The sequence below is a fragment of the Myodes glareolus genome, chromosome 3 (genome assembly GCF_982192425.1).
Source record: "Myodes glareolus chromosome 3, mMyoGla1.1, whole genome shotgun sequence".
NCBI lineage: Eukaryota > Metazoa > Chordata > Mammalia > Rodentia > Cricetidae > Myodes > Myodes glareolus.
The window spans coordinates 58606301-58631224 of record NC_142028.1 but is presented as its reverse complement, the minus strand read 5'-3'; the positions used below and the strand labels follow the sequence as shown (position 1 = coordinate 58631224).

The following is a 24924-nucleotide window of genomic DNA, read 5'->3' as shown; positions in this document are numbered from 1 at the left end:
GAGATATGCCATTGCCTCTGTCCTTAAAAGTTAATCCAGATTGGTCAGGAGCCACCCCGCAGGAAAGTATAGCTGCCTTATGTCATGCTCTAGAAACAAGAGGAATCATTATCCCTTTAATGAGATCCTTTTCTCCTTCCCAGAATTCCTGCCCTATGTGTAGTTGCTACTGCACTATCTGGAGGCTCTATTGGTTCTGCCTGTCTTTCTGAGACCTAGTGGAGCTGTCACGTGTAGCACTGGGAATACCCTCCCATGGGATTACTTAATGGCCATAAAAGTGTATAGATGGCTCCGTTTGCTTAACAGCAGGTGAAGAGAGAAAAGAAAGCCTTGGCCGGTGCCTGGAAGGAGAGTTGAGGGGAAAGTCCTGACTCTGAAAGGCCAACTTCTCCTTTTTCTTCTCTTCTGTCCTTCTGATGCTGGACAGAGCCCACATATGGTTTTTCTGATTCGATAGCTCCCCTCCCTGCCATGTGGGCTCATCGACCATGTGGCTGTTGTCCATGCCAGCCTAACTCAAATGGAAAGGCTTGTTCTCTTTTTCTTCTCCATCTTCCTCCTCTAAGCAGCTGCTAAGATTTGCAGCTTGCCACCCTTGGGTTTTTCTTCAAAGCACTAAGAAAATCGTCCTCAAGCGTCATTGGAGTCTTTCTTATTTTATTAATGAGATTAAGAACCTGTGGTGGTCTGAATGAGAATAGTCCTCATATGCTCATATATTTGAATATTTTGTTCCCAGGTCATGAAGTGTTTAGAAATGATGAAGAGGTGTGGCCTTGTTGGAGGGGTGTAGCCTTGTTGGAGTGGGTATGCCACTCAGAGTTTAAAAATCTCAGGCCAGCCCATTCTCCTTCTCTGCCTACAATTTACCGATCAGATGCGAGCACTTAGCTACCGCTCCAGCACCATGCCTGCCTGCCTGTTACTTCATTTTCCTCCATGATGGTCATAGACTAGCCCTTTGATGATGATGGTAAGCAAGCCCCTAATTAACTGTGATAACTGTGATTATCAATTAACTTTGATAAATTGCCTTGGTCATGGTGTCTCTTCACAGCAACCAAACAGTAAGAGGAGACTCTGATGATTTCCCCAGTAATGTGGCAATTCCTCCAGAATGCCCCAAAATTTAACACTAGTTAGGAGCCAATGCCCACCAACAAAGAAGCTTCTAGAACCCATTACCCTCCCACGCTCCCTAACAATTTAGACAGCAGCGGATTTCTTCTACAGTGTCATCTCTCCCTTGCTGCAGTCATACAACCAGCCAGCCCCAGATCTCCTGAACTATGTTGAGCACCGTCTAATCCCAGAGTAGGAGGAGATTTTCAGTGCTTGGTCACTATATTTGCTTAGTCAGTAACAAAACACTGCAAAGGACCCACACTATCCTTGTGTCATTGACTTAAAATCTCATGTCCTTATGCATATGATGAATCCAGTCAGATTGCTTAAGAGTTTCTCAGTCAGGAGCATTGCAATGGACTCCATTAACTTTCTTACATCTTTATCCAATTCATAATCACTGAACTTAGAACTGCTGACTAGAAAGAACTTCACTCACAGCCACTTACTCATTTTGCCAACTAGATTCTAAGCATTGACCATGTCTAGGTGTAGTGTACCGGGAGACTAGAGTGGGGAACCAAGGGGACATGGGCACAGACCTCCCTGGAGCTTCGAGCCTTGGGGCAAGGAGAGCACAGCATATAAAAGGGGTTCTGAGGGGATGTTTAGCCCCAAACCTGGAGGGTAAGATGAGAAGCTCACATAGAAAAGGTAGGGGAAGGATATTTGAGAAGGAGAAAACGACATGTAAAAAGAGGGCGTAGAGATGTGACAAGATTAAACAAGGAGAAAGGTAAGGAGCAAATAGGATCTTCTCTGCAAATGGGAGCACAAATGAACAAATGTCTTTGGAAAAGAATGCTTCTTTATCTAGCAAAGCTACAGACTCATACACCACGGCTCTGCAGACCCGCTGCTGGCTCCATATGCCAGAGCCACTCTCTTGTCTGTGCCTTTAAAGAACAAACAAAGAAGCCAACTATCAGAGAAACATGTTTCTGACAAAAGCATTAAGCAAAGATCATAAGAACATAATTGAAGAGAGTGGTATCATGATGGGGAGGCAATAATGTAAACAGAAAATAGGATGACAAGGCTCATTTTCCTAAAGTCAAGCGGGAGGCTCACTTACGCCCACTGTCTGTGTGTTATACATATTTTATCGATATTTTTGCATCTGCTCAATATTTTATAGAACTCTCTCTTTGTATTTGACTATCATGTGGAAGATGGATTAAAGGGAGAAAGGAGAAGTGGGAAGGGCAGATACAAGGTGAACAAAAGTACTCAGCCAAGAATCCATGCTTGTTTGGACGCAGGTATTGATACACTGAGGGCTGGAAAGGAGGTGTTTCCAGACACAAGAACCCATGATTGTCTTTTGTTTGGGATGAGTGTGTGGGTTTCTTTGTTTTTGCTGTTATTTGGAAGGGGGTTGTGTTTGTTTGTGTGTTTGAGGCAGAGTCCTACTACATAGTCCTGGTTGACATGAAGCTCACTGTATAGATCAGGCTGACCTCAGAATGACCTTCATCCTGCCTCTGTGTACTGAGTTCTGGAATTAAAGGGGTGCACTACCAGACTTGGTGTTGAACCTGTGACTTTTCAAACTAGGTTCAAGCTTTACTGTGAAGAAATAGCTCTAGAAGGTGTGGCTGAAAGGATGAAGGAAAAATGTCTTATTCCCTAAACCATGTAGCCCCTTGCCTTTCACAAATGTGTAAATCCAGATCCAGTGAGAAAAGGGATTAAAAGGGGGGGGCAGAATAGACTCAAATTCTAGTCATGCGCTTCCCTCCCCCAAATGCTGTGAGGAAACAAGTGACTCTTCTGACCTGCCTGCGTTCTATAATCACACATATTAGCAACAGATGACTGTCCACACATGGATCCATGTCTTCATTAGGGCAGAAGCTGTGTTCTCATGGAGACTATCAGGATAACATTCAACAGGAACAATGTTAGTAAGTTTTTTTTTAATGGAATTTCAAAGTTTACCGAAGTCAGGTTCTTTTTAGACATCTAGAATTACCTAGCATTCTCCCTCATACAATTTGACAGGTCTACATATGTTTGGAATAATGGTATTTTTTCCCTTTTTAGTAATAGCCACTCAGGGAAAATGTTATGTCCTCCTTGAACCAACACCTTCCTTGTAGGAATTTATCCTGTTGACATTTTTCGCTCCTCAGAGGAAGATTGATACACAGAGCCAAATGATTGCTGAGACAGCATTCAGAATAAGTAGACATTCACAATGACCATCAGCGGAGAACTGGTTAAAAAAAAATACAGTGTAGCTACATGGTGTAATGATATTATACAGTCTTTTAGAAATTTTAATATTTTTATGTTTACAGAAGTCAAAATGACTATATGACCTACTGCTAAATAAATAGTCTATGGTTTAACATTATTTGTATTTTTAAGAAGCATATATGCATACATAGACACGGACACAAACACTACATAAACATAGACACACACAATCTCATTGACCTTAGTATGAATATATATGTGTAACTACGTACATTAAGAAAAAATATGCAACTACATTTAAACATAGAAACTTATACCTTTTAAATCATATTTCATTGAATATGAGGCTAGGGGCAGCACACAAGAAATTTCTTTAACCAAGTTTCGTGTAAGTCAATATTCTGGTTTTAAACTTTTAATTTTTTATTTTACATGTATGGGTGTTTTGATTGCATATATGTCTGTGTACCATGTATATACGTAGTACCCTCTGAGGTCAGAAGAATGTGCTGGACCCCTGGGAACTGGAGCTACAAACAGTTTGACAGCCATGTGGGTGCTGGCACTCAATCGGAGAGAGAGCTTTTGTCTTGAGCCATCTCTCCAGTCCCGTTTTCTCAAGCCTTTATTACCAATTTGATGCTCTTCTTGGAGGAAGCCAGCTGGTAAGGACCACCAGAAAGATAAAGCTTAAAGACTTCACACAACATCATCTTAGGTCACAAGCAGTAAAGCCGACTTCCCAGCAAGAACATCTTCTGGGTGGTGATTATTGAATTAGGAGGTTAAAAGGCACACACCCTGGTGCACACACACACACACACACACACACACACACACACACACACACACAAGGCGGTAGGGTTTCATCCCTCACACACACTCACACTGTAGCTCTCAGGCATTCCTCTCCAAAGACGTAACCTGAACTTGATCCCTCTGCTTAGCTGGCTGGTAACTCGATAGGGGCTATCAGAGGGATTCACAGGGCTCACTCATCCTATACCCTCTAATCCTAAAGTAAGCATTCCCAAATGCAGTCTACAGCAACAGATGCACTTCCTCAGATGATGGAAGCCTGTGTTACAGGATGGTATTCCTAAGATGGTTCAGGTTAGTCCGTGATAGATAAGAGCACACAGTCCCAGAGAAACTGAGTATGAAAATAAGCCATCTCTTAATACCTACTACATCCAAATTTATTAAATTTACTCTAGCAACTTATGAAAACCAAGGGTTCTGACAATGCCATAATCTGCAAGAGGACATTTGTCCTTAGCCGAGGCTTCAAAATTACATATTTATGCATGTATTACATGCAAACACACACACACACACACACACACACACACACACACACACACATGTTACTATAATAACCAAAGAAAAAGTACTATCAGCTTGAGTTAGTGGTATGGAAGGGGTTATAAGGTGATTATCTGGGAGGGGAAGAAGGAAGAAAAGGAATTCCATTTTAATTAAAATATATTTTTGAATGTCTAAAAATAAAATAAAAGGTTGGTTTTAGATTTCCAAGCACTAAAAACCCAGAAGATATAGTTAGAAAAGACAGTTCTGGGCTACAGAGATGGCTCAGTGGTTTAGAGCACTCACTGCTCTTCGGTGGACCTGGGTTCAATTCCCAGTAACCACATGGCAGCTAGCAACTCTCTGTAATTTCAGTTTCAAGAAGATCCGATGCCTCCTTCTGACCTCTATGGGCATTGCATACATATAGATCAGAAACATACATGCAGGCAAAAAACTCATACACTGAAAAGAAAGGTAAATATTTTGTTTCAAAAGAAAAGACAGTATGGCAACTCTGCTGAGCAGTTGAATTTAATTCTTAACCCCGGGGCAGTATCTGCTATAAGGAAGCCTTTGTCTAGCAGAATCAGCATCTGCAGTTGGTTTGTTAAGTTTTAAGAATCCAGCTGGAATGAAATTTAGCTGTAAACAAGTAAAACCAAAAATCATAGTGACTTCAACAAAATGGAAATTCATTTCTCCCCCAAGTAAATGTAGACTAGAATTATGCAGCCCAAGGCTAGTACGGCATCTTTCTGGTTGTCACAAACACACTTTGTCTGCCTTTCTCAACATCGAGTTTCCACCTCTTTGCAGATACATAAGCTTCAACTGTCTCACCCAAGTTCTGACGGGTGGGAGCTGGGAAAGAAAGGGTCACTTGCTTTCCATAATACACACATCGCAGGAACTATATCTGCACATCCTCAGCTTTCTCTTCTTCCCCTCCGGCGAGAACCTAACTGAAGGGCAAGTCCTAGGAGAGATGAGGACTAGAAACACGATCTTTGTTCTTGGGTCACATGACACACAGTCACTAGGGGTTATGCTTCTTTGCTTTTGTTTGTTTTTCTTTTGGAAGGATGTAATCCAAAGGATGGAATTATGAATTTAGGGATAGCTAGCAATAATTATCACATTAAGGAATACACACACAGAAAAAAAAAACCCACATGGATATAAATCTTCAATCTTGATCTTTTTCTTGAAATATATAACTATAGACTTATTCTAATCATGTAAAGGACTTTAAATATAGCTTTTACAGATTCAAATAGCTTCTATTTCTTGAATAAAACATACCTATAATAAAAAATCTTTTAAATTTCAGTTCAGGATTTACTTTGTTCTTTCTAAAGAGTAGTGTCTGAATTTAAAGACATTGTCAAAAAAAATCCTTTCACGGTCTGTTTTATTACTAATCTTTTATGTTTCCAACATGTTAATGTCACTGGTTTTAACATTCTTTTTTAGTTATACCCAAGCACTCCACTCAGTTTCCCCAGGAATAGCTAGTTTTGTGCCCATGCTTCCTGGGTTTCTACAGGTGACTGGGAACACAGCAGCAAACAGCCCAAGCACACTTGGCTGGAGGAAGACCCACTCGTGCAGTACACAACGGGAAGATTCCAAAGACAGCTCTGGAGAGAGACTTCTGAACGTGCTTTACAGAGTGTTCATGGTGACAGAACTGTTCTGATTCAACCACCTCTTCCTAGTTGTAAATGCAGAAGATCATGGCCCAGAGAGGTTACCAGATCTACTAGCCTCAGAAACATGGGTAACATGTATTCATTCATGGGCACCTGCTTCTTCCAACTCCGTCCCACCCTTCATCACTGGGAACAGGACCACCTCCACCTCCGTGGTATTTTCTCATGGACTCCATGATGCTTAATGTACCACTGGTTTCAGCCTACTAAACGCCAGGTGCCCCATTCCTACTTCTCATGATAAGGAAAAAAACAGAAAAATAAACACACACACACACACGCGCGCGCGCGCGCACACACACACATGGGTGCCCAAATCCATGGATCTCTAAATGCAAAGGTGATGTTTTGAGGACTGGAAAGGTAGTTCTGTCATTACTTTCTTACTACCCCTTAGATCACAGAATCCTAATTATCAATCTTGTTATACTTATGGGCAATTCCAAATCCTTCAGTACCAGAAGAGGTCTTAAACTCTTGACAGAAATGAGTCAAGCTTAACCTTGAGCACATTACATGATATCTACTATTTTAGCAATTTCTACAAGAAGAGGTGGCAGAGCTCACTGGAGACAGACTTCACCGTGAGACAGATACAGTCTGCTTGTATTGGATGTGCAAATTAACAGAAACAAGAGAAACAGCCGCATTCCCCTCGAGACAACAAATAAGGTTTTCTCACATTCACCCACTGAGACCCTTGTCCAGAATGAGTTTGTTTGTTTCAGAATAAACTGTCTCATGCTTATTTCTGTCATTAGCAAGAAATGGTTTTTTTTTATTAAAAAAAGACTGTCTCTGCATAGTACAAGTAATCAAATAATTTGTTCAAATTTTCTCCTGCCTGTAAATCTTTTTCTGTATTTTTTAAATTATTAATGACAAAATAATATGCCTTCCTTTATGACTGCTGAGTTTCATGCCCCCCTCCTGTTTATTCAGTCAGTCAATGTACCTGAAGTGGATTTTTGCTAAGCACCAGGTACTGCTCCAGGAGTCGGGGACTGAACAAAAGCAGCAAGCAATATAATAACCATGTGGCACTGGCATGCTTACATAAGCTAAACTATTCCCGGGGACAAACAAAAAGCACATAATTCATTCACATCTAATTTCAGGTGGGGCACACAGTATGAAAACATGAAAGAGAAAGGGGGCTTAGGGACTGGAGTTTCATTTTAGATCAGTTGGGAAAACGATTCTAGAGAAGAAACAAACAGACTGGTCTGGTGGGTAAGAGAGGATCAAGCCACAGAAGCACACCCAGGCGGTGCCCCCAGTATGTGCCAACGCCCGAGGCTAGAAAGCACCTACTGCTTTGTCTGTGTGGCTCCAGGGCAGGGAGGGAAGGAAGGAAGCTAAATGTCTATGTTTAGATATGCCCTTTCCTCCCAAGTCTGTAAGAGCTGACCTTGATAAAAATGAGGCTTTTATTTTAAGATTTATTTATTTATTTTATGTATATGAGTGCTCTATCTGCATGTTCACCTTTATGTCAGAAGAGGGCGTCAGATCCCACTAGAGATGGCTGTGAGCCACCATGTGGTTGCTGGGAATTAAACTCAGGACCTCGGAAGAGCAGCCAGTGCTCTTAACCGCCGTACCATCTCTCCAGCCCTGTGGTTTTTTTTTTTTTTAAGTTTTAGATTTATCTCTTTTATGCCAAGCCAGAGGGAAAACTGAGTGTTTTTCCTAGTAACATCGATCAAATCAATTGATCACTGCTTTTGAAAAACCACCCGACTTCTACAGTTCCCAGAGGCTTGGGTCTAGTTTTCAAGGTGTTCGGCTCTGTCACAGGGATCTGTTTCTGTCCAGGTCTATAATATTTGGATTTCTAAGGATGTTCATTTTACTACCCAGTAGACCAGTGGTTCTCAACCTTCCTAATGCTGTGATCCTTTAATACAGTTCCTTCTGTGTGGTGATCCCCAACCATAAAGTTATTTTCATTATTACTTCATCACTGTAATTTTGCTACTGTTGTGATTCATAACGATAATACCTGCATTTTCTGAAGGTCTTAGTTCAACCCCCAAAGAGGCCATGAGCCACAGGTTATAAGCCACTGCCGTAGGCTGTCTCATTTATATTTGATCATTTTCATGGAGATATGATAACCGTGGCTTGTGCAAGTCTGCATCCGACCCATGATTTAGACCACTAAGTCCACAAACTGCAAATGATAGGAAAGGAGATGGTGAGAAACGAAAACCCAGGGCCAGGTTTGGTACATGTCTGTTATCCCTGCACTCAAACGGCCAGATAGACTACACAGGGAGAGCCTGTCCAAGGTTGGGATGGGGGTAAGAGGGAGGGAGGAACAAAGAGAGGGAGGGAATGACTCCCTCTAATTCAATCTCCTTGCTAGCCCCCACCCTAATTCCTTTAACAGGCAGTAGAAGTCTGTGAATAATGCAAGGTATTGGGCAGCTGGACTAAACTGATGTTTAAATTATTTAAGCCACGCACATGTGTTTGTATGTTCTTCTGGTGTTCTTGACATGGTTATCAAATCCTGGAAGACTGGGCTACATTTGAGCCTCACAAGTTTCCAACCACATTCCCAGACTACCAGTTCCTGAGAACTTTCCAATTATAAGTCCCAAGTAAAACGAAATAAATGGACACCGTGAGGTTGATGTGCAAGCCCCAGAATATTCTAGTGTTTTAAAGTCTACACCAGCCCTCCAGAGCCTGAGGGGTGCATACAGATTAAGGGTCCAGACTTCAATAAGAGCCAAAAGACATATAATATCAATGTTGGTAACACTTGCTCTAAGGCCAAGACCTGCAGCAGAGCAGCTCAGTTTCCGTGGGAAGCAAAGGCAATGCTATCTGCCTTGTAAGTGGTTTGAAGCCTGACTGAAGAGACTGGGTTTGGTGGTGACACCTCTGATCTCAGCACTTGGGAAGCTACTGAGAAGGCTTCGAGGTCAAGGCCAGCCTAAGCTACAAGGGAGACCCTGTCTCAAATAAAAATAATAGTTATTGGGGCTGGAGAGATGGCTCAGCAGTTAAGAGCATTGCCTGCTCTTCCAAAGGTCCTGAGTTCAATTCCCAGCAACCACATGGTGGCTCACAACCATCTGTAATGAAGCCTGGTGTCCTCTTCTGGCCTACAGACAGAATACTGTATACATAATAAACAAATAAATAAATATTAAAAAAATAGTTATTATTACCAAATAAGAGACTTCTCTTATTTGGAATATGCTTCCAAATAAGCAAGGAATATGCTTCCTATAGTACTCCTGGCATATTGTAAATGTTCAATTAATGATAGCTATAAGCTAATGAACACAACATAGAAAAAAAAACCACTGTTTGCTTTCATTTTCCCTTAGATGAGTTACTCTAGTAAACCTAGATCCCTTCACAGGGTTGAAATGGGACACCTGGGAGGGAGCATCAATGTTCTACTTCTCCTGGTTCTCTTTACCAAGTGGAGTTTGTGGGGACTAATCCGGCTCCAGCAGGATTGGGAGGAATGGTATTCATATCCAGGATTATTAAACATTTCCTTTTCTAAGACAGACTATTTTCTCTCCTTTGAAAGTGAATTCATTATATGACCTTCCTTAAAAGATCAAAAGGTCAGATGCTCTTTTCACAAATAACTCCCCACACACTACTAGTTCATTTCCTACATGTTTTCCTGGCAAGGCTCAAAAGAAAACTAAAAGAAGACGCATGGATGCAAGAACTCTGTAGGGTGACCGTGTGTGTGTGTGTGTGTGTGTGTGTGTGTGTGTGTGTATAAAATGATTCAGACCTCATCAATATGAGCTGCAAATTTCACTGCAGAATTCCATCCACTGATAGCAGCTTCAACAATCCTTTCTTGCTGCAAGCCCTCAATTGTGCCTTTAAAAAGGTCAAGTGGGTTCCTCACAAAATTGCTCCAAAGTCAAGGCCCAGCTATTACATGCAGCCACGTGGTATTACAAACGACACAGTTAGAAAGTCATTACTGGAGGCCAGAGAGAGGATTCGATGGTTAAGAGTACTGGTTACGTTTACAGAGAGCCTGGGTCTGGCACACAGCATCCACATGGTGGCTCATAACTGTCCTTAACTCCACTTCCAGGGGCTCCAACACTAACTTCTGGTTCCATGGCTATTTTAGTTAGGGTTTCTACTGCTATGTAGAGACACCATGACCACAGCAACTCTTATAAAGGAAAACATCTAATTGGGTGGCTTACAGTTTCAGAGGCTCAGTGCATTATAATGGTGGGGCATGGTGGCATGCAGGCAGATGTGGTTACTGAGAGTTTTACATCTTGCACAGACAATAGGAAGTGAACTGTCTCACTGGGTATGGCTTGAGCATATATGAGACCTCAAAGCCCACCTACACAGTGACAGACTTCCTCCAACAAGGCCATACCTACTACAACAAGGCCACATCTCCTAATAGTGCCATTACCTTTGGGGGCAATTTTCTTTCAAACCATCACAATGGCATTAGGCACATATGTGGTACGTATACACACATGCAAGGAAAGACGCATATATGTAAAATAAATCTCTCCCTCTTTTTTTTTTTAAGAAAGTCAATATTGGGCAGGATATATAAGAAGGTAATCACTGGGGAATAGGAGGAGGAGAGGGAGTGGGAACTGGAATTGGTATGTAAAATAAAAAGATAGTTTATTTCCTTCTTTGAAAAAATAAAAAAGAGAAGGTAATCACTAAAGTCTCCTGGTAATGATGGGTACAGAGCCCAGACTGATGTCACTGAGGTCTCCTAATAATGGGTGATATAGAGCCATTTTCTATAACCAGGCAAAGCCCTAGCAGTGGGACTGGGACATCAACCCAGACACAAAATCTTCAACCTATAATCTGTCCTGCCTGCAAGATGGGCTGGGGTAATGGTGGTGCAAAACTTATGGGAGTGGCCAACCAATGACTGATCCAACATGAAGCCCACATCATGAGAAGGAGCCCGCCCCTGACACTTCCTGGATGGCCAGGAACCAGTGGCAGGACACCCCAGAGACGCAGGATAGAGCCAAACACAACTGGCAAAAAAAAAGTCAATTAAATGATTCCTAACGATACTCTGTAATACTCATAGATTGTTGCCTAGCCCAACTGTCATCAGAGAGGCATCTTTCAGCAACTGATGGGAACAGATGCAGAGACCCACAGTCAAATATTAGGAGCCAGGGAAACCCCACAGAAGAGGAGGAGGATGGATTGTATGAGTTAGAGGGATCAAAGATACCATGAGAACACAGCCCACAGAATCAATTAAGCACAGTTCATAGGGGCTCACAGAGACTGAAGCCACAATCAGGGGACCTGCATGGGTCTGACCTAGTACTCTGCATATACCTATGGTTGTACAGTTTGATGTTCTTATGGGATTCCAAAAGTAGGCGTTGTGTGTGGCGGAGTCTCTTACTCTTTTGCCTGTGCTTGGGACCCTTTTCCTCCTATTGGATTGCCTCTTCCAGCCTTGGTATGAGGGTTTGTGTCTCATCTTATTGCAATTTGTTAGGTCATGGTAGGTGGATACCCCTGGGAGGTCTGCTCTTTTTTTTTTTGTATGAAAAACAGAGGAGTTGATCTGAGCAAAGAAGTGGGAGGAGGGATTTAGAGGAATAGGCGGAAGAGAAACTGCAGTTGCCAGGATACAATATATGAGAGAAAATAATACAACAGTGCTGAAAATTGTTTTATCACTTTTATTACTTCTAGGCAATTATACTCCTAAATTTACTTAAGTAGTTTATTAAAAATTTGTATATTAAAAAAGGTATCACAAAATTTTTTCCACGACTATTATATTGGCCTCAATACAGAGACCCTCAAAAGATACACCTGTCAGGATGAACTTGACGGGTTTCCTTTACTCTAAAAGAATACAATCTTTGCAGATGTAATTGAGAATTGAGATGAGATCATTCTGGATTAAGGTGGTTCTCAATCCAAAGATAAATGTAACATGGGGGCTGGCTTGTTGGGGTTTCTGTCCCACCCGGTACCCCAGAGTCGGCAACTCCCAAGGAAAATCACACAGGACTCCATAGGATTATAAACTGATTGGCCCTTAGCTCTGGCTACTTATTAGCTCTTATAGTTTACATTAACCTATTATTCTGATCTATGTTAGCCATATGGCTTTGTACCTTTTTTAGCTGTCAGCTCACATGTTGCTTCTTTGGTGGTGTGGGCAGCAATGGCAGAGGGAGCTTCCTGCTTCCCAGAATATTCCTATTCTCATCACCCCGCCTCTACTTCCTGTCTGGTTGACCCGCCTATACTTCCTGCCTGGCCATTCAGCATTTTATTAAAATACATGATTGACAGAATACAGACAATTCTCCTGCACCAGATAAATCCTTAGTGGACACATCAAGCAGGAAGAAAGTCATGATGATGATGGAGGGGTAATGGAGTGGTGGACCCACAAACCAGGCACAATGAGGGGCATGGACCAGATTTGTCATAGTCTCCAGGGAGGACACACTCCACTGACACTTTGATTCTGGAGTTCTCTAACTTCAGAAGACACGGAGGCTTCTGTTGCCTTCAGGAAGTCATTTCGGAATGTGTTTCAGAAGCTCTAGGGAAGTCTTACAGCTATGGGAAGCTGGATGCAAAGGTAACAGACTAGAAGAAAATCACACCTTCATGCTAGAACCACACATTTCTAGGTGGTAGAGTTATACTCATTCTTTTCTTTGATTCATAAATTAATTTGTTGAATTTTCAAAATTGTCTGGACTACACACAAGCTATCTGGCAATTCAGCCACAATTAAATTAAGAGATGACTCTACCTTTAAATGTTGTTATCTACTATGTTAAAAATTAAATTCCATAGTAGTTACTTTTCTTGACATTGTGACAAACCATCCCACAAAAGCAATTAAAAGAGAGGAGTTTGTAGTTTACAGGGGGCGTCTGTCATGGTGGAGAAGGGTCTGTTCTGTGTGTGACAGTGGACACTCATAGTGGTGCCTATGGTGTGTTCACAACTTGACAGATTAAGAATTATACAGGACCAAAAACAAACAAAAACGAAAAACAAAAAACAAAAACAGGACTGATGTTTCTCAAGATCATGTCTGGACCTTATATCCCAGCATTCTACAACTTCCCCAAGTAGTTAGTACCTGAGATAGGCTCATTTAGACACATGAGTCTGCGGGAAATGTTTTCACATGAACTGTAAAAATAACCCCAGATCCCAGGACATAGCTATTGTTCTTCCATCTCTAGAACACAAGAAAACCACTGTGTCCTTTATAGGACTATCAATTCCAAGCCCAAGAGAAAGCATGCATGGGCATTCTCCAGTTCATCCACTGCCTCTAATCTTGGGATTCAGAAATATTAAAAGGAGCCAGGCACAGAGATTTGAAAACAACTCTAGAAGTTGCTGGGAAAGCTTCAAAACCCAAGTCATCAAAGATACAAATGAGAAAGAAAATCCTGGGTGCCCGACTGTAAAGCAAAAGGCTTGGAAAATTATGTCATCGAGACAATGTTGTGGAGCCACTGAAAAAGAGAAAACACTTGCATTCTTTTAATAAGTTCCCCCTGAGGCCTGGCTCCTTAGCATTTGAAGCTGGAGAATGCGTTCCCATGTTATACATGCACATAATGAGTCAATGCCTAGGCCAATTCTGTATCACCTCATCCTTTAATAAACATAAAATCTCATAATGCCCACATTCAAGCCTTTCACTGTTCACCATTGCATTCATTTTGCCACGGAGACACCTGGGTCTCTAAAGTGTCAAGCCACACATTCAAAAACCCAAGTCTAAAGAATGAAAAATGGTCCCATGACATGCTGTTATGCTAGCTTCAAGCTGGTCGTCGAAGGCATACTATGAGTTCTCTGTTGGCTGGTCCCTTTGGTGGGGGAATTTCCTTCAGGAAACATGCAAATGATCACAAGCTTTGTTGATTTTTCTGTATGTGGTTTCCGTAGTATGTATATGTGTATGTTCATGTGTCAGAGTGGTGAGCACGCGCCACACATGCATGTAGCAGTCAAAGGAACAACCTATGGTACTAGTCCCTGTCTTTCATCTGGTCTTGGCCAGGGTCTCTCATTATTCACAGCTGGGCTAGAAATTCTTGTCTCTCTTATCTCACCGTAAGTGGGCTGACATTATGGGTCCTAGCTGAAGGTATCCTCCAGCTTCTCCGCGGTTTCAAGGGATCCTCACACCTGTATGGCAGGCAAGTCCTTTATTCACTGACCCAGCTCCCCAGGCCCTTATGATGATCTTCTTAAAGACATTTCCTCCTCAACCCCTCCAGTCTGCTCAACCAAAACCCAAGCTATCAACAACTTGAATGAAGCGCCCTTTAATACTCACAGATCTGGTCAAGCTATAATCCCTCCTTCCACAGAGCTGGGACTCTAGGAGGCAGCCTTCAGAAACCCTTTCTAACAATCACCATCCCCTTCAATTTGATAGGCGTTTCACGTGAATGGCCCAAGTCTCACATACGGCAGCTAATCCAGAGTTCTTCAGATACTGCGTTCATTTACAGACATGAAGCAGATTCCATCCCCAAGCCATCGAATGTGGAAGACTAGTTACGCCACGGCGCTGTTTCATATTGACACTGAAAATCAAAACATTATAACTAAACACGTCTTGAACAACTTGGTACCTTGAGCCCCAAAGACCTGTGACTTGCCGTCCGTGTGAGCGAGACTTTGCTATCTGGTTACATCGTCTCCCTGCTCGCTTACATTTGAAAAATGGAGGGCCAAAGACACATCTCAAAATACCGTTTGAAGAATGACTTGAAAGTGATGCATGTCAGACACCAGGCACACATAAGGTCTCCATCATGTTAGTTCTATGCCCACAGCATCCCCCAGACATGGAGGATTTTGTTGCCTAGATGTCTTGTTTTGCATGGCTGTTCCTGCCAAGCAGTGACTTAACATTCCTGCCATCCTTCTGGCCATGGTTTCTTTCAAATCTGTAGCTACAAAGCAGTTGTGTACTGAGACTAGCCGTCAGTATGAACAAGCAAGTATGAGAATACGACAAAGGGTAGCAACTGTGCCCACTGGACATGCATGCTCCATCTAAAAGAACTGTAAGACAAGAGTTGGCAAATAGTTTCAGTTATCTCAAGATGGCAAAAAAATCATGTTTGCCCCCATTATCAAATGTCAACCAATTCAAGAGTTAAACCCTGTATAATGCTAACAAGATACAAACACAGATCGTGCTTTAAGAGGTTCCAAGACATGCTCTCAGGTTCAGATATTGAATAAATGTTCTCCTTAGATGTTCTGCCATATAAGAGGGATCTTTGGATTAAAGACTAGTGCTCATGTAAATGGAAACTCTTAGCAAGGCAGGAGGCCACAGACTCAGTGACTATTATCAGGTGGGCCAAGGAGAAACAGACTGTGAACCTCAGTTTTCATAGTGTAGCTGGTGAGGCAGGATGCTTACAAGAGGCCCCTAGAGGCCGAGTTTGAAAGTTACCTTCCTCTTGGACTTTGCAAACTTTTTATGAACACCTTAAACACCCTGTTCTCGGTTGGAGATTATGAGGGTATAATTCTAACAAAAAACGTTTGTTTCCACATGGTGTGTACAAACCTGTCATTGAGAGTCCACATAGTGTAAGGATCTAACTCCACCCACCCTCCCGTGAGATCTCATTCTGTTAATATCAGCTAAGGTAAGAGAGAGCACTATATTATTTCTCTGACTCTAAGAGGAGAATCATCATTCCCACTGAGACTGACAGGCTTCAGTCCCTGGGCGAGTAGCTATTTTTAAATCTGTCTTATAACCTACAGTTTCTCGGGCCTTGAACCCAGAACTTTTAGCTCCTCAAATAGCCCTGTTTCCATTGACTGTTATTGAAGCCAATGCATTCATGCAACCCAGGCTTCAGCGAAGGCACGGGGGAAGCATCTATGTTTCATCCCATTAATCCTACAACCGCCCACCAGACAAACCATAACACCTCCATTTCACTGAGAAAGCTGGGTACAGAAAGGTTATGTCCCTTGCTCAGGGCAGTGTAGCCTCAAAAGCAGAGCCAAGGTGACTGTTTAGGGACTGGGTAGTGCTTGCTACAAAAGCATGAGAAACTAAATGACATCCACAGAACCCAAGAAAAAGCTGGGTGTGACGGCACACACATCTGTAGTCTGCTCTGGGGAGGTGGGAGCTGGAGGGGGGGGTCCCCTGAGACTCACACCCAGGCCCCAGTGAGTGACAGATTGTCTCAAAAAATAAAGCGGTGGCCTCCACACACATGCGTACACACGAAGACAGCATGCCGACAACCAGCTAAGTCTGCCCCTTTAGCCACTCCACTTTAACACTCCAAGGTAAGTCTTTACAAGCCTCCAAGAAACGCAGTGGCTAGAACCACACATTTGCCGCCAGAGACTACACCTATTACTGTCCCATATGCGGCGAGATAGAAAACCTTTGATCTCAAGAAGCTGAGGGAGGTGGGAATGATTCCCAGTAGGCTATGTTCCCTCTCTCCACAGGGGAATCCCTCTGAGGTACTCATTCCTGGCAAGGTTAAAGGCTAACCTTTGAGCCTTTAAAAGACAGTAAGATAGCAAATGTATTCGGTTCTCCTTCCTCCTGCCAACGTAAACCACAGAGGCCCTGGGGTGAGCAAAGCCGCTCAACAGAGTGTGGGCATCGCATGCCAGATTAAAGACAAATTAAAATATGTTGTGGAAAGTAGATGGCTGACACTGATGGCCTGTGTTTTCTCACTGTGCGTCAGGCACACACTGTCACTTGGGGCAATTAAGCAAGGATTAATTATCAGGTTGCTGTACAAGCTGAGATGTCTCAGCACGGCGAGCATGCGAACACTCTTGGGCTTTTAAAAGAGTTAGGATGGCAGTTGTCAGGAGAAGTTGACGAGTGTTTTTTAAAATTCTTCACATCCATATCCTCTGACCCAGCAGTGCCAGTTATGTGACAGAAATATAGAAGTGGAAAAGCACGGGCATGGGGACAGTGACGGTGTGACCTCCATGTGAAGCAGTGGAAACAAACAACATGACCATGAAATCTCGGACTCTGGATGCTCTGTATACAATGAAGGCTGGAGAGCAAGGAACGTATTAGATCTTTGCACCCTGTATAGACGAATGTGGAAAATATCCACAGATTACTTCTAAGCATGAAAAAAAGCAAGCACTAAATAGTACAAAGAATGTATATTTTCCATATAAATGTTAATAAAAATGACATGACTGAATTTGAGAAATAGATACTAAACCATAATTAATACATAGTTCTAGCTTAGCAGTTGAGAAACTGGCTCTGAACAGGTCCAGGAGGTAAGCACTTTCAATCTACAGGACATAAGGCCTGTCTTGATGTAAATCACTATCAGCCTTCAATGTCATCAAAAGAATGGGTGGGGCTGGCTGCCAATAAACTTGATTTACAGGCTTCCAAAATAGAACTTCCAAATAATTTCATGTGCCATAAAATGTATGTCATCTTTTGATTTTTAAAAAATCATTTAAAAATACAAGCATTCAAAACTATGAAAACCATCCTTGCTAGTAGGCACAAAACAGGTAGCAGGCTCTGACCCACAGCAGCAGCTTTCCTCTTCAGTGGCCTGCTGCACATATGTATGTTTGTGAAAGAGAGATTTTAATTCCTTTCATAACACCAATATCTATTTCCAAATAAGAGATGTCAAATATATTGAAATGGACTGAGTTTTTTTCTTGAGAAACCCCTACTAAAGGACTCAAATTCTATCATATATTTTATCAAATGCAAATCATATAATTGGCAACTTTCTTAGTCCTGCCTAGAAGATGATCCCAGGTATAAGTGTCTAAGCCAGTCTGTCTGTCTGTCTATCGGTCTGTCTAGCTCATACGCAGACACATTCTCCCTTTTCTTGGCAAACTCATTGACTGAGACAGCACAATAGGTGGAAAACTACTCTGTAGCCAAATCACAATCCATTAAAGGAAACCCGGCCAGCTTTACCCCAAATTATGGCCGCAGTTAACAGCCCAGAGTCGCCAAGGCAACTAAGAAAGGATGCTTTTCAAGGCACGGGCATGGCTGCCTGCCCCCAACAAGGCCAGTGCCTCTGGAGTAACCATGGTCCAGCCAAAGCACGCGCCTGAAAAAGCCTCCCTTATCCAGAGACTAACTGTTCTACATAATTATAATAGCCTCGCCAGACCAGCCCTGCTGTGGGCTGCCCCTGTCAGCTGCTCATGAAAATGGGACTCCAGGAGGCTGTTGTAAAAGTCCACCTCTTCCTGTTCAAATTGAACCTACATGTATACATAAAGTTGCAATGTTAAAGAGATTACAAGGGGCTTAGAAGCCCCTGGAGGGTCATCGATCTGACCTTGCAAACCCTGTCTACCACGGCCCTTTAGGAAGAGCTGTAGTCTGTGCCCTGCTTCTCTGACTGCTTTTACTTTACCTCTCTTCTCAGCTGGCTAGGAGGGAAATGCCTTTATGACCCTGACTCCAAAGACTCTCAGATTACTTCTTTCTAAACTAGGCATGCATGCACTCTAAACAGTAATCCAGACTAGAGGCCAGCACTGGTTTTCTGTTAAGAAAAAAAAATGTCAGCTACTAAACAGTTTGGGCTATGAGGGCTATGGTCTCATCCCCAGCTACTCAACCCCACAAAACAAAAAAGATGGGATATCGACAGATGAGCTAGGCATTGTTCAGTAAATTCATATATAAACATATAGAAATTTGAATTTCAGATTATTTCCCTAAATTGTAGATGGTTATTCTCTTAATACTCCCTCTGCTCTTTAAAATTGTACAATCCAGTTTTGATTTACGATCATGCCAAAGACCCGAGGCTTAGAATTGGTCAAGAGGTCAGAGTTTTCTGGTCATGGCCTAGATATTTGCAACTCACAGCATGGGCCCTGGCGTGGGGGCAGCAGCAGTATGGAACTTCTCAGAAGCACTAACTCTCAGGTCCTACCTTAAACCAAGAGAACCAGAACCTGAGTTTCAATAAAAATCCTTTATAGGCAGATAAAATCTGAGATGTCATGCTCCAGAAGACATTTATAGTCAGGTTTGGAGGATCACCTGCTACACCTCTGAGACTCAGTTTCCCTCCCACTAAAGGAGTGAGTAGTCACACCCACATTCAAGAGTTGTCAAGCCTGGGAGAAGGGACGCAGAACCCTTGTCTGGTTATGCCACTGTTTTCCACAGGGTGGCTAGTAATAGAGAAGATTGCTTTTTCTCCCCAGTCCTTATTTGCAAAGACGAGAGTGGTGGCTTGGGATTTCCAGTACTGAATGGGTAACTCCAAAGAGGTCCTAGAACTAACTGGAATGCTGGAGACTAAGGTAAATCAGAGTCAGTCCCATCTAAAGGGAAACCAATCAAGAGTCACTGGTTTGTGTCAAGTAGAAAAGCTGGCCAGAATGTAATTGGGGGGGGGGTTACTTGTTTAATATGCCAAGCTCAGCAAACAGAACCCAGTAACTGCTGAGTGATTTGAGCCTTTGGGTTGTGGCCACTGCTTTAGACTAAGGCAAGAGGCACACAAGTCACAGGGGATGAGCATAATCCTTGGTAGCCCAGGGGTCATGGCTAAGTGATGTAGCAGCTGGGAGTTTGGATTTCCTTACCAACAAAATAACACCTACCTCACAAGGTTTGGCAAGCTTGGCTAAAACAATGTGCTGTACCCGGGAGCCTGAGACCCACCAATCAGCCTATCTTGTTATTATTGCAGGTCTTCCATGATGGAGATCAGCCACTGCTGTTACCATTATCCACTAGGATATGAAAGTGCAGAGACTAAACTTTCATGTGCAAATCCCCATGCCCTACCCAAAGACTAGTTGCAAACCTGCAAGCATAACTGGCTCCCAGTAGCCCACCTGCAGCAGAGTACTAAGCACCCAGCCACAGTGCATGAAGCTACCTTCCTCCACTCTCCCCCTAAGAATCATCTTCTCTGCCGCCTGAAAGCTGTGACAGTGTTCACTAAGCTACCATGAGACGATGCTTTCTCCTCACTAGGTTACCTGCTTCCAGCTGTTCCATACAAAGTGCGAGGATTGTGGGTCCTGTTTCCCAAAGACCCACATAACCCCTATCTTTAATAGAAATTTAGAAAATATCCACATTGTCTGCCTAAAGGAAAACGGAACAATAAAAATGGGAGTGTCCCATCCCTCAGCAAAGTCCATGTAACACAATCCAATAGCTTTGACAAGACCCACAGTCTTTCACAGACATCTTTCCCTGCTTCATGGCAAGACCCAAAGTGAGGGGAACAATGTTGCCATTCACCGGGTGCCTCTTGATGTAAATGGACATGCAAGTCAGCCAGTACCAGGCTCCTCCCGCTCAAGATAGACTCAGTGGGTCATCCGGGGATGGGATCCAGACTGTACATTCCTAACTAGCTTCCAGGAGCTGGAATGACAGTTTTCTTACCAGTTCCAATCTCTCCACCCAAATGTCGTTGCATGAACCGCCCTATCTAGGATTTAATTCTTTATGCCTTCCTGATGGTCTGTCTCTTGTTGAGTGGCCCACCACCACCAGAGCACCTGGCGTATGACAGCCATCCAAATACTTGCTCTGTAGAGTCTTCCAGCGGGACAGGAAAGAGAGTCCAAGGTCACAGAGCTAGTCACAGAACAAATGCCAGCTAAGTTTTGGGTGTACTTCAAAGCTCCAGGTCTGAGCACAATGCCAGAAGAAGGCAGTTTGTTTCCATTGTGCTTCCTTCCTAGATCTCACGGCTCTTTAGACTGGGAGGCGGTATCTTCATGCTACATTATTCCAAAGAGCTGCCCAGGTGGGCAGAGGGAAGGAGGAGGATCAAGCTGGATGCACACAGACCAGGAAAGTGTTGAAGTCACATGAGAAGGTCTTAGGGTTGTTGTTGTTGCTGCTGCTGCTGTAATGGCTAGTCTTCATTGTCAAGTTGGCTGGACTTAGAGTCACCTAGGAAATGCATCTCTAAGTATATCTACGAGACTCTTTCCAGAGAAGTATAACCGAGGAGGAGAGACCCATGCTGAATATGGGAGACACCATCCCACAGGCCAGAGTGCCAGCAGTCAGCTTTCTCTGCTTCCTGATTGTGGCGACGATGTGACTAGGCGACTCAAGCTTCTACCCTTGTGTTCTTTCCATCACCAGCGACTGCCTTCAGGTTACAGCCAAAAAACCAAAGAACCCTGTCCCTTCCTTAAGTTACTTTTGCCATACAGTTTGTCACAGCAATAAGACCTGGAATCTGGGGAAAGGGATGTGCGTTCTCCTTGGGTCAGGACAAAAACAAACTCCCAGTGCCTGACACTCCAGCCCTCCTTCCTACATGGGCATCAGTGTCCACCATCGACTTAGGGCTTCCCAGTAAACGACGGTAACAAGGTCGTTTAAGGAAGACTACAAAGATTACTAGAACCCAAAAACGATCAGGCAAAAGGTCAGCCAAGCAGCTTCCTGTCCAGGACAGGAGGAAACACCATAAAACCCTATTCAGGGCACAAAGGGATGTCTTTTTGCTGGTGCTAGGGGGGAAATTGCTTCCATGTGAAAAATCCCTCAGTTTGATGAAAAGGTCTCTTTTCCTTCACGGGCTGAAAATAAACCCCTTGTTTTCCCATCACAAAATCAACTGTAACGTTCTAAGAACCATGATCATGAAGGTCAAAGTGACCCCGGTCATCCAGCATCCTCAAACAAATGAGCTACATCTCCCCCTGAGCAGCCCATGGCAGGAAGCTGGGAACAACGAAATCGGGGTATATTTCCTCTGGGCCTGGGAATAAACAAACAATACTTTTCAACATCTCATATAATCCCCAGATAAGCATCCTTGTCACCCCCATCTTAACAAGTAGAGAAACGGGGAACTATGGACCCCTAGGGATCAAACGTTCAGAGGTCACATGGCTTGAGAACAAGGTAAGTCATACACCCTCACAGAGCCATTGGCCACCTGGCCTCTGGTCAGAAAGCAACCTGTCGGCAAAGGAAGACAGGGAAGCTGCAAACCACCTGCCCTGTTCATCACTTCCATTACATTGCCAGTGGATCAAGAGAAGCCACAAGCTATTCTCGCTCACGCTGAATTTTGTGAAACGAGGTTTCAGTACCCAGCGCATGTGCAACCCACTTTCATTACCTGAGATACCCCAGGGTCTATCCACAGGGTCTGCCCACAGATGCCACACCTACCTGAAGACAGCACTGGTGCTGCTGATAGACCCCTATGTCCCCAACCTACATATTTATAAGGTCGCTGCTTGACTCTGCCACACTGGTCGTTAAATGCTTGAAAGCCCCAAGTCTGTGCTCAGTGTCCTGAAACAAAGGCAGAGAGCTTGCCAGACTCATCCGAGGTGGGAACAAAAGCACTTCATCTCTGAAGAAACCAGCTGGGGATTTCCTTAACGTCGGGTGCCCAGCAGATGCCATGGTTGTAGGAAACCAGAGATGTGCAAAGGTGGCAAGGGGCAGAGATAACCTTCCTCCTTTGTGTGCTAAACCATCTTCTTCAAAGGAACTGTGAGTGGTAGGGGGTCGCTTTATCCAGCAACGACACCAGTCAACTATCTGCTGTCCTCACTTTTTCCTTTCCATGGAGATGCCAGGGAAGAGGACTCAGCTTTCGATCACCAAGCAGAGTCTGTAAACACCACACCCCAACTTTTCCCAACCACTGCCCTACCCATCCGATGCGGTGGGAGGGTACCCAAATCCCTCCACTCCCAAACAAAATCATTGCAAGCCAGCTGAGGCTGCCTGAAAATCAACATTCAAGGCACATTAATAAGAAACATCTGGCCCCGGGAAGAGGGTTGACACAGCACAGGCAGGCAGTGGTGGATTTGTGGTTGGGACCCAGAGTTACAAGGGCTCAGCTGAAAGCACAATTGGAAAACACCAGTTAGTTTAGGCAATCCTCCACTCGCTGTACCATGGTGCCTGGCAACACCGTTAAGACTCCAGGTTTGAATTGTTTGGGGCTGAGTTACCTAGACACTTCCCACGTAAAGCTCTGGCATCAGGAAAATGCATCTCCTGCATCCTCTGGTGTCTGGCCACCACTTCCACCTTCAATATTTGTAGCAGATGTAGCTGGGCTCTTAAAGGAACAGTGTTTGCATTCTTTCCATGTGACTTACAGGATAGACTTAAAAAGGGGGGGGGGGGGGAACGTGTATTTCTTTTCCTCCTTAGAGTGTGGTGCACTTAAGACCATCCTACCTCCATTGATGCAAGGCGAACCCAGGGCACTGGTCACCACAGGCGTTACATGGCTGGCCTCTCTCAATCCGACCCAGTCCGGTCAACTTCAAAACAAAAAGACAACACAAGCATGTCCACCACCAGGGCTTCCTTCAAAGCCCCACTTGTATCCTAGGCGGGGAGGCCTGCCCCTCCCACCCTGCCTCTGAGATTGGTCTCAACTGTTTTCTGATGTTGGGGACTTGGGAACAGATTCTCCCACCTGGAGAAGGGCGTGTGGTCCCAGGTGGGCTGTCTCTAGCGCACAGGCACAGAATCATCAAGAAATGGCTTGGCTGGGGCTTTGTCTCCCCCAGACACCTTGGTCACTGGTTTCTAAGAAACAAAAGCAAGACCTTTCTGTTCCCTGGAGTTGCGGGGACCACCTGGTGGCTGCCCTGGACTAAGCTGGGGCTCCTAGGAAGCCGGTAGTGGGGACATCCAAAAGCCAGTCCCAGGTCCGGTCTGGGCGCTGGGGTTCCCATTTTCCTTAAGAGACAGGATAAAGAAGAAGGTTCACCTCCGGCGCCCCCGAACTATGGCATTTAGGGTCCAGGTCCCTGGTGGCACTGTTGCCTGGCCTGGAGTAGGACCCAGCCCCTCGCGCGCCCGCGGGACCAGCTTACCTGGGGCCACAGGTGCGCGGCCGCGGGGCGGAGAGGGGCTGGGCCCGGGCGCTGGCTGCCGGCGGTGGGGACCGGGCGGGCGGCCCCGCTCGGGTGGAGGACACTCACCGAGCGGTGGGACAGTCTCTTCCGTGAGCTCCGGCTGAACATGGCCGGGCGCTTCCCGCACGCAGCGCTGCCGGTTGGATGTGTCCGTGCCGCAGCCACCGGGAGGGAGGGTGGCCTGTGCCGGCGCGGTCGTCAGCCGGGCGGTCTCCGCCTAGCTGTCCCGGCTGGTTCGGGAGAGCACGTCTCCCCTCCTCCCTTCCCTCTGCAGCTCGCTCCCGGCCTGCTGGTCCCTCCCCTCTCCGCGTGTTCCCCGCCCTCCCCCAGCCAGTCCCATCCTCTCTGGCACCAGCTGAGGCCACTTTCTCCTTTCTCCTGCTTCCTTGCCCTCTGGGGAGAACTCTTTGGCTGGCCTAGCCCCTAAAAGCTCTTCCGCTCACCCTGGTCCCCGAAGTTAGGGGGCAGGGGCACTTCACAGATGTCGGGTGGAGCTGCAGAGATGAGTGATTTTTTTTTTAATTTTTTTTTTTTTACTTTAAGATTTAAGTGACATGGAGTAAAGTTAATCTATTTAGTGCATAGCTCTGGCCTTTTTGACAAATTCCTAACACGCAGGCAACCATCACCACAA

General features: G+C 44.4%; 1 protein-coding gene across 1 annotated transcript in view; it reads right to left on the bottom strand.

The window, feature by feature from the left end:
• The window catches only part of Prickle2 (prickle planar cell polarity protein 2), a 341424-nt gene extending 316942 nt beyond the window's left edge, over positions 1-24482 (bottom strand). Inside the window, exons 1-2 of the mRNA XM_085686745.2 lie at positions 24357-24482; positions 23602-23687 (exon numbers count right to left, since the gene is read on the bottom strand). Coding sequence (XP_085542871.1) covers positions 23602-23687; positions 24357-24398 — 128 coding nt within the window. The 5' untranslated portion in view covers positions 24399-24482. The remainder of the gene's footprint in view (positions 1-23601; positions 23688-24356) is intronic.
• Positions 24483-24924: the final 442 nt, after the last annotated feature.